The 9,806-nt window shown below is 42.9% G+C and overlaps 1 protein-coding gene across 1 annotated transcript; it reads right to left on the bottom strand.

The window, feature by feature from the left end:
* Positions 1-37: 37 nt before the first annotated feature.
* On the bottom strand, positions 38-9,419 carry rabep2 (rabaptin, RAB GTPase binding effector protein 2). Its single transcript, XM_080010227.1, has 11 exons — positions 9,263-9,419; positions 7,739-7,894; positions 7,466-7,548; positions 6,281-6,652; positions 6,026-6,121; positions 5,791-5,889; positions 5,000-5,113; positions 4,390-4,492; positions 3,629-3,783; positions 3,058-3,174; positions 38-1,705 (listed from the first exon to the last, which is right to left on the bottom strand). The coding sequence occupies exons 1-11, from the start codon at positions 9,306-9,308 to the stop codon at positions 1,601-1,603; spliced, it is 1,446 nt and encodes a 481-aa protein (XP_079866353.1). The 5' UTR covers positions 9,309-9,419; the 3' UTR covers positions 38-1,600.
* Between the last annotated feature and the right edge of the window lie 387 nt (positions 9,420-9,806).

Below are 9,806 nucleotides of genomic sequence, written 5' to 3'. Positions count from 1 at the left end.
AAAACAAAAAAAAAAAAAAAAAAGGGAAGAGACAATATTTAGTTTGACAAGATATATTAACACAATTTAAAACCGTAAATGAATATAAACATTCCTTCATAGGTGACAAAGGGCTTCTTGTGCAATTTTCCATCACAAAACAGTTTTGAAGTCTGACACCTAGGCCTTGGTTGAAGTTGAATACAGAATCGTTAGTACTGTTAGAAAGGCCTCAAAAGAGGGAAACAAAGCAATTCGGTTATCTATCAATTATAAGAATATATGAACTATATTTGTCCTGGTCCCGAAGAGATCAACATCTAATCTCACTCACTTCAGTTAAAACACCGTTCAACTCAGGTCAAACGGCCTCGTATTTGGTCACAGAGAATGGAACTGAACGAATGAAAAAGCTCATGCATCCGTGTTGTGCATAGACTGGAAATATGATCTTAGCGTTCTGCTGGTGCAACATGTATAAATACTTTATAATCCATAAGAAATATTTATTAGTAAAAGCTATAATGCTATACTCCATGAATACAATGAGTGGTCCCATCTGCCTGCGAGACAGACTTTTGGGAACGTGCAGCGCCGAGCAGTAGTGTCATAGAAATCCTCAGGTTAGAAGAAAACCTCCCGTTGAACCTCGGTTTGGTCTTTTAGCGACTGTTTGGTCGTGACAAGGAAACAACATATCGAAATAGGGCTGGGCGACACCGACAAAATCAAACGTCACCATTTGTTTTGGTGAATACCTCGATGTATTGATGAATACCTCAATGTGGATAATTTGGCAATATTTTTAGGGTGACCATTGGTGCTTTCATAAGATATTTACGGGCGCTGGTTAGAGCACCTAGAACAGATTAGGCTCAGAAAACTGTATTACTTTGCTGTCCTGTAGCCTCACAGACAACGTTTAACGAAATCATAATATTACGATAACGGAGGCGATATCTGCTTCCATATCCCGACATTGATTTTCCATCAGTATATCGCCCAGCCCTAGTTATAATATGTTAAAAACACGTTTAAGAATAAATGTCGTAAAATAAGCCCTGTGCAGTGATAATGTAACAGCCATCACAGTTCAAGTGGTCTATCGTATTGCCTGCACCGCTTGCTGCTGTAGTTGGTTCCCTAAAGATTTGCCTTCGTGGTCCTTCAACTGGAACCATCCGTCTTCAAAGGGCCTTGAAAGTCACCGCTACGGCTCCCGCTTCCAGATGTTTCCGTCCGGACGCCATTTCCTGTGCTATTTAGATGGATCGGGTAGATGAGGGGAACGGCTTGAAACAGACGGAGCAGAGTTTCCTACCAGGAAGTGTTCCGGGGGCGGCTGTAGTGACGCTCGCCCGTCTCATTACGCCCAGAAAGAAATGCCTTTCATGTGAAACCCCCGAAATTGGTGGATAAACCGTCGACATTCAAGCTTGGAGCAGATTCTAGTGGTTTCTCAATCTATAAAATGCGATAGGCTATGGGGCGCACATGGGTAGGAAACTTCTAAACTTGTAATTTCCCTTGGTTTCCTGGAGGTAGCAGTGGGGGCAGTAACAATAACTAAAGCTCTTTGTGACGCGAGCGCTGTGTCGCTCAGGTTCCAGTGCGGAGGCGCTTATGTATAGTCTGTGGACGAGGGGTCTTCGTCACGGAGCCCCTCCCCCAGGATTCCTCTGACCTGGTCGAGAGTCTCGGCCTGGCGGATCAACTCCAACTTCACCTGTAGTGGGGAGAAAAGAGAGGCTGGAGAGTCAATTCTCCTACCGGCCACCGTCGCAACTGGCGATTGCAGATGTATTTGCGCGTTTTGCAAACCATTCTCGCTGATCGGGCTCGGATAAATCCGCTCCTGGTCGCCTCTGTCTGCCAAAAATAAATTTCCAATGCCGGCATAGAAAGTCTCCAATCTCCATCTCCACTTGGCCTCAGACAATTCTTTGAACCATCACGCAGGGGGGAAAAAAAAAAACTGGCAAAACTTACTCCGGTCTAAAGCGTCAACACAAAAGCTGAATGTGGCTTAAGTTGGATCAGATTGGATCCGTCCAAGAACCTCTCCTCTGATTGGCGGACCGTGGTGGATAGTAATCGAGCTTCTGATTGGCTCAGTGTGACATCACTCATTGTGACATCAGAGCCACGTGGTTTGCGAAACGCGAGGACTGTCCAATAAAATCAACAGCGCACGTGATTTCGCCAGGAAGTACAAGTACAATGACAGAGAAGGACGTGTGTCACTGTTGCCGGTGACACACTAGGTTTTAAAAGAGGGGACAGTTATTTGCCGAGTTGAATTCTCGAGGGGACAGACCACTAGCAAAATAAAAGAACAAAAATCATGCAAAAAAAAAAATTGGCAAAAGAAAAGAAAACAAAAAAAAACAAAAAACAATGCGGATTTGCGATATATTTTGTCCAAACGTCCAAGCCTAATAGAGAGAGTGTGGAAAGGGAGGGATTGATAAGTTTCATCTAGAGTCCCATCACTGTTCACTGTGGCAATAGTGGTGTAAAGTGGGCTGTGGGAGGTTTGAATCCGTGATATTTATGGACTCTGAAGCAGTAGCTTTCAAGCTCGATAGGATGTTGTGCTGTTGCCACAATTTGAAAATAATATGAAATAATTGAATTACTCTGTGTTATTTGAAAATAATATTTAATTAGTTTGACAGTTTATGTTCAAGGCGCAATCAGCAACACAGGACAATTATCAACAAATAGCCTCTAAAGGAAATAAACCATATAATAAACCATATAAGCAGCATAGTTCAGAGGGATTGATCTGGTCTGGGAATGAGTCATAATTCCTCCAAATCAGAGAATCTGGACCGCACTGCCTATTCGAAGAGCTTGAAGAGTCAGCAGCCACCAAGGTAACGGAGGTCTGACTGGCTGTGATCAACAACATTTGTAATAGCCTGCTGCTTTACCGTGGTCAATTTGCGCAACGGGCTGATAAAATATGACTTATTGTACCTTAAATCATTTCTCCCAAATCTTCCAGTTAGCAAAGCCTAGACTTAAGACATCCAAGCCATGAGTTGTGTTATTAACTACAGACACCAGGCCTACCTGCAGTGACTGGGAGAGCTGCACGAAGTCCCTCTGCACGGCCTGGCTGGTGTCCATCTGGGAGCGGAGACTGATGGCCTGGCTGCGCAGCTCCAAGCACTGCTGCTGCAGGAGCACCTGGCACAGAGCAAAAAAAAAAAAACAAACAAAAAAAACCCAAACATCAAAACACACAAAAAACATCTCTCAAAACAGACCCTTTTAAAATTTCTTTCAACATATGAAGCTTCCTTGCTATACTTCAAGTGTTTTCTTTATGCATCGTTTTATTCCATGTGATTTTAATATATGTCTTTGACAGGAAAAGAACTATACATCTAAAATGTGTCGAGATTGTCTGATTTGTGTCAGCTGTTCTTCACACAGAAAAACCGATACAAAAGGTGTTTAACGCATGTAGAAATTCAAGTCGTTTTAAGTACTAGTTGACAAAATTTTAGATATAGTTAATGTGAAATTTAGAAATAAGAAAATATGGTGTAAATTTTAAGTTGAGAAATCCTAACTAATTGAGATTTTACAAATGAAAGCACTTGATTTAATGCATTTCAGCCATGGGGGGGGGGGTTACCTTGTCGTTGGTGAGCGCCTTGCTGCTGTTCCGCAGGTGAGATAGCGCCACCCGCAGGGCCTCCAGCTCGGTGCGGCAAGATAGCAGCTCTGTCCGCAGCTGGTCCCTTTGTCCCTGAATCCGCTCCGTCTCCGTCTTCAGGCTGGAGAGCTGAACTGGAGCCGCAAGGACCGATCAATAAAAGCAAAGAGTCCATTAGCGGAATAATACATTAGGCTTTGGATAACACACTCCACATCTTCATCTTGACATTAGCTTACGTCAGTGTGCTCAAGTAGAAGTAGCGTTAGGTACCTTGTCAAATGTGACACTTAATAAACAGGAACGTCACGGATACTATACATTCTTCTTAAAGCAAATATAGCATCAGCAACTTTTAAAACAACTATAATCGCAGCACTCTCCGAGCTGTAAAAGAACACATTACATTATGAATACTGAAGTACATATTTCTAATTTTACCTCAAATTTCTCCATTGGTTTTTATTTCTTTCACCCTTTAAGATCATTTTCAGCTCACGTAAAAGCAGAGTGTATTTACTATTGTCCACTCACCTTCTAACACTTCTGTTGGTGCAGGTTTTGTAGACAGTAGCAGACAGAAAAGAGACAGGGGGGGGGTAAAAAAGTAGACAAAAATAATAAAAGTTAAAGTGTTGAAAATCTTAACGCTAGTTTTTAGAACAGAATAGAAAAAAAAATATGTAGAAATATTTAAGTTCATGTTCTAAAATTAATATATAAAAATTCACGAAATGCACAGGCAGAGAGAAAGACGGACGGACCGCTCTCCTCGTTGCGGGTTTCCAACTGCTCCTTCAGGTTCACTATTTCGATGCGAAGACGCTCCTCACAGTGCGCCCCCTGTGGGCCAGAGTCGGCCCGTGAATGATGCGGCTTTAATGGACATTTAAACCAGTTGAAAAAGTAACAGGAAGAGAAGGAGGGGGGGGGGGGGGGGGGGGGTTGGCTCATTTTGTTTGTTGATTGATCTTTAAATGATCAGCTCTTATCTTTAACAAGGGCATGAGCAGTCAAGAGGTCATACTGTCATAAACTGACCTTCACATCACAATATTTACACCGTCAACACTTGAATAGGTGTGTGACAACATGACCTTAAGGTGCCGCAGTTGACCAACAGCATTTTTCGACCTTTAATATTGAAGTGGAACGACCCAACCTTTAGCTGCTAGGTCCGACAAACCAAATCATCATATTAACAATACTATCAATATTTAAGAGAAGCTTTAGGAAAGCTAGGTAAGTATTTATCTCCCTTTCAATCCTTTTAGATAAAAAGGAGAAAAATAAAAGGACTCAATCAGCTATTTTCAATAAAAACAGGTCGTGAGACAGTGTTTTTTTTACCTGCAGTGTTGCAGGGAATGTTGAGCTGGAGTCTGATGCTTCCTCTTCTACCTCCTCTCCTTTTAGCCTGGACAGCTCACAGCACATCTTCCTCTGGGACAATGACAGCTCTGCCTGGACACACACATTATACATGTACAGTCAATTAATTAATTTATCATGACATGCATTATAAAAAAAATACAATTAAATTGCGCGCACACACACACACACACACACACACACACACACACACACACACACACACACACACACACACACACACACACACACACACACACACACACACACACACACACACACACACACTTTGAGTGGGGATTTTTATTTATGAATCAACCACTCTTATTCATGAGTTATAGAAGTAGGAAAACTATGAAAACAATTATAAATCTGAAATGTCAACAATTCACAGTCGACATAATAATTCTGAAAAACAAAGCAACAGACAAAGTTTCTGTATTGTTGTTCACAATAACAAGACTTACAAATTACATAAAGAGATATGAATAAATGCAATCAAGATGCATTAAAGCTGTATTTAAATCTGATGCCATTGCATATACGCCAAGTCCAAACCGCCCAAACAGTAACGCCACGAGGACCATGAATACCTTTTCAAAATAAAATGTTGTGGCCGAAAAAGGTGCTAGCTTGCATTTTGGAGTGTGGAAAGGCAACTGGATTAAGAACTCATTCAAATACTATGTGGATACAAGTCACATGGAAATGTCAGGTGTAACCAGGGCCTTTTAACTATGATAAAGAGAGAGTGTTAACTTGACACTCACCAAGCGGCCCTGGACGGCATTCTGCGACTGGCTGACAGATTTCTGCAAATCCTGGAGGAGAGACTCTGAAGTCTGTACCTGAGACTGGAGCAATGTCACCTGAACACAGACACACAGACACACAGACACACAGACACACAGACACACACAAATTAGTCTGCATAATTCTATTTTTACTACTACAGCATTAAGTTGGGGAACATCTGTGTGATACTGTGTATACATGCACACACACCTGTTTGTGTGTGTGGCTGGTCTGCGTATCCAGCTCTTTCTCCAGCTCCTCTCTCTCCTTCTGCTGTTGACTCAGCTCCGCCTGCAGCTCCGACACCTGATCAAGACAACAAGTTTGCTCAGCAAATTTGTTCAAGTCAGGGTTTTATAACAGAAAATGGACACATTTTGCCAAAAATAAATCTATGGACACATTTTAAAAACTTTTTATGGACTTGCAGCACCCTGCCGCCCACCCCTCATAAGTATAATTCACCTGGGTGTTCAGTGCCTCCCAGTCGCTGTGTGTGACCAGGCGGTGGCCGGGCGGCGGCAGGTAGATGGCCTCGGGCACCAGGGTCCCCGTGGACACCAGGGAGGCAGTGTCCTCCTGGGGGGGCGTCCTTCTGGGTAGGGACGGCGTGTCCAGCGAGAAGGAAGACAGCGACGCCGAGTCGCAGTGCTGCGAGAAGTAGCCCTCCGTCCCAAGCCCCGCCCCCTCTCCTTCCCCAGGTCCGTCAGCCTCTGCTGATTGGCTCTGGGCCCTGTCCGCCTGCAGCCTGCTCTCCGGGTCCAGCGGGCAGCTGCCCAGGGGTTCCAGAGACTCTCGTCTGGCACCTCCCACGTCAGTCCGGCTTCTCCTTCCGCTCTAGAGGATCACAGTGTAGGTACATCAAGGCTTTATTTTATTTCAAGAGAGTGACGGAGAAAGTGCTGCCGTTAGGCAAAGCGTTTTTTTGGGTTTAATTATATGACAATAAAATAAATCTACGATAAAAAACATTTGTTTTCTAAGGAGAAACAGTGAACCTTTATGCCAGATCACGGAGAAGGGATTGCAAAGTTACGCGTGGGACTTTGCATAACGTGTGCGGAAAGGATCCCCTATTCAACCACGTGAACAGTGATGCGCACAAGGCAAGTGCAAGTGAGGAAATATAAACGGAAACGGAAAAAAAGGAATTTCTTATTTTGGGATTCTCAGCGTGAGAAATACGAGCTATGGCGTGTGAGCGTGTAAACTGGTTGATATGCGTGAGTCTCACGGTCAAAGCGTGAGAATTTTCAGCTTTCTATAACAATTATTATGAAAACATTCATAATAATATAATTTTAGTAATGCAACTAATAATCTGGAGCCACAACTTAATCACCGGACCATCCACGCCACCACATCCAAATACTCCATCTGCTTCCTCGCGGTTGCGCGCCTACGTCCACAGACTGTACAGTACGTCCTCTTTGTGCCCAGAAGTGAATAAGCTTTGTCTGTGCACTATGCTGCTTCATCCGTCACTCCCTGTGGTCCAGAGGATGGATGGGTGGACGGGGACAGGGAGGAAGATGTTTTTCGATACTGTGAAAATATCGCGGCAAATATCGAGATATTCGATATTATCGAATATCGGCCCAAGCCTAACACACACGACGCTACCACACAGCCACTGAATCACGCACTCACCTGGCTCAGACCGCTGATTCTCCTCCAGTCTCCAGAATCTGACTGCAGAGAGGCAATTCTGGCCTCATACTGAGCGGCAGTCTCTGAAAAAATTAGAGGAACAAGATTATTATGGAGCCGATTATTATGGATGGTTCAGATAAACAGGGTTCTTGTGTATATGCAATTCACACACACACACACACACACACACACACACACACACACACACACACACACACACACACACACACACACACACACACACACACACACACACACACACACACACACCTCTGAGGGCCTCCTGGAGGCTCTGGATCTCTTGGTCACATTGTTTTTGGAGCTCTGCCAGCTCCTCTTGCTTGCTGAGCTCACAGATTGTCGCCACGCCCTGCCAGTGTTCTACCTGCGCTCGGAAATCAGCTAGTTGAGCCTGCAGACATTCCTCTGAAAAAAAGAAACAAACAGATGGCCGTTTTGTCCACTCATTGGCTTAAGTTGTCCATGGTGGTATAATCTAGAGCAGACGTTGTTATTGTGCATTCTGTAAAAGTCTATTTCAGGTGTTTTTGTACAGTTACATAAAAAGGATGAATGTGTATTGTATTGTATACAAGATTTTGTTCAAACTACTCTGTTGGGTATTCAAGGCATGTCTAAACATTCTCAACTTTGTTGGCCAGTATTTCAAATTCCACCACCATTTTATCGAAAGCGATCTGTCTTATCATTAAGCATGAGCAACAGAGGTCTGTGTAACCTCTGAGCCGGAGAGAGAAGCAGTGAAACAGAGTGTAAGAAAAAATTGACATTGCATCAATTTGAAAAATTAAAGAATCAAATTTATTAGGAACGTAAAGGTATCTCATGTATTCAAGCCCTGTCTGCTGCTACAGCAGACAGGGCTATTATCACTGAATGGTCGGGTCACGCAACCAGAATGAATGCAATGCATAATGCAACACATTGCTGTGATATAGCATCACAATGGATTGTGAATGTGATATAATGAATTGGGAGTCTGTATCAGGATACATGTCGTATCGTCTGATTCTTGAAAATACACTGCCCTAGATGAAGTTGATTAGACTTGCATATGGCTCTAAATTCTGTACATGACTACAGTTTTGTGTATTCTCTTACTACTAAACCAAGGTCTGCCGACCATGGGATGAAAGGGCATCTGTAAAATTCAATTGTGACTGTGATCAACAGGTTGCAAAGGTGCTAAATAGTCGTTTCGAACGTCGGATTTGCGAGTTTATTCATGTTTTCGATTTTGGTGATGGTATGTCAACCTATCCAGCGTAGAATATGAAAATTCAGAACATTTTGTTTAAAGACAATGAGAATAAGACGTAAAGCTGGGCGTTTAATTGGCACTCAATATTATTTGAACATGTAGAATATGTATATACATAAAAAAAAACAGGGATTACTATGACACCATCTGCCCTATTTATTTTGTAAATTGTAATCAGTATGCATGAGTATCATCCGCAGGGGGAGGAAAGAACAGTAGGAACTGTATGATGTGTTATAGATTGGATATGACAAGTACTTTTACCTTATTTTATTTTCAAGTACATTCGAGAGCAATTAGATTTCGCCACTTGCATTCTTTTCCTTAAGCAGGAAAGTAAGCAGTATTCAGTAATTTTGTGTCAGGACACCTGTACTGTTACTTCAGTAAAAGCTTCTCCCTCCACTGCACACGTACTGTAAACACAGCGCTAGCTCGCAGCTAGCAACGGCGGCTGGTTATAATGACGAACAAGCTAAACAGCGTTGAGCAGGAAACGCAGCGTTCCATACCCGTGTCTTCACTCCTACAGGTGACCGGCTCGGCGGATACTTCCATGGGGGGACAGGTCTCATTTAGCTGTGCAATTTTAAAAACGAAATAAAGTTATTTACAGCACGATTAACACAAGGTCCCCTGCGCCCGTCCGCAGTCATCTCCAGCCCGGCGCTGCTCCCATGTCAACTTCAGGAAACTACTTTCCCCGGTCCGAGCTTACCAACCGGATGTGGCGCAACCCTGACTTCCTGTTTGGCCTTCCTGCTTTCTGCACTCGGCAGAAGTGGTGTTACATTTATTACGGTGCTGCCCAGATGGGAACATTCTTTTGGAAAGATGTGGGTCGTTTTATTAAATATGTGCAGAAAAATGTCCTGTTACAGAAAAATGTCCCTGTTTTTTTTTTTAATAGTGACTTAAGCAAATCTAATAAATGTCAATTTACATAAAAAAAACAAAACATTTACATTATTTCGACCTGGATATTACTGCCCCGTCTTAAAACGTTAACTCTACAAACAAATGCTTTGAAACGTTTGTTTAAAAAAAAAAAAAAAA

This window comes from Zeus faber, assembly GCF_960531495.2.
Source record: "Zeus faber genome assembly, chromosome: 11".
NCBI lineage: Eukaryota > Metazoa > Chordata > Actinopteri > Zeiformes > Zeidae > Zeus > Zeus faber.
This window is presented reverse-complemented; position numbering and strand designations above follow the sequence as displayed.

Coding starts and splice junctions, on each gene's coding strand:
- rabep2 (XM_080010227.1), bottom strand. CDS start 9,308: ATGGAAGTATCCGCCGAGCCGGTCACCTGTAGGAGTGAAGACACGG. Junction 6,122..6,280: donor GGGAGGCACTGAACACCCAG/GTGAATTATACT, acceptor TGTCTTGATCAG/GTGTCGGAGCTGCAGGCGGA. Junction 3,175..3,628: donor AGGCGCTCACCAACGACAAG/GTAACCCCCCCC, acceptor GCTCTGTGCCAG/GTGCTCCTGCAGCAGCAGTG.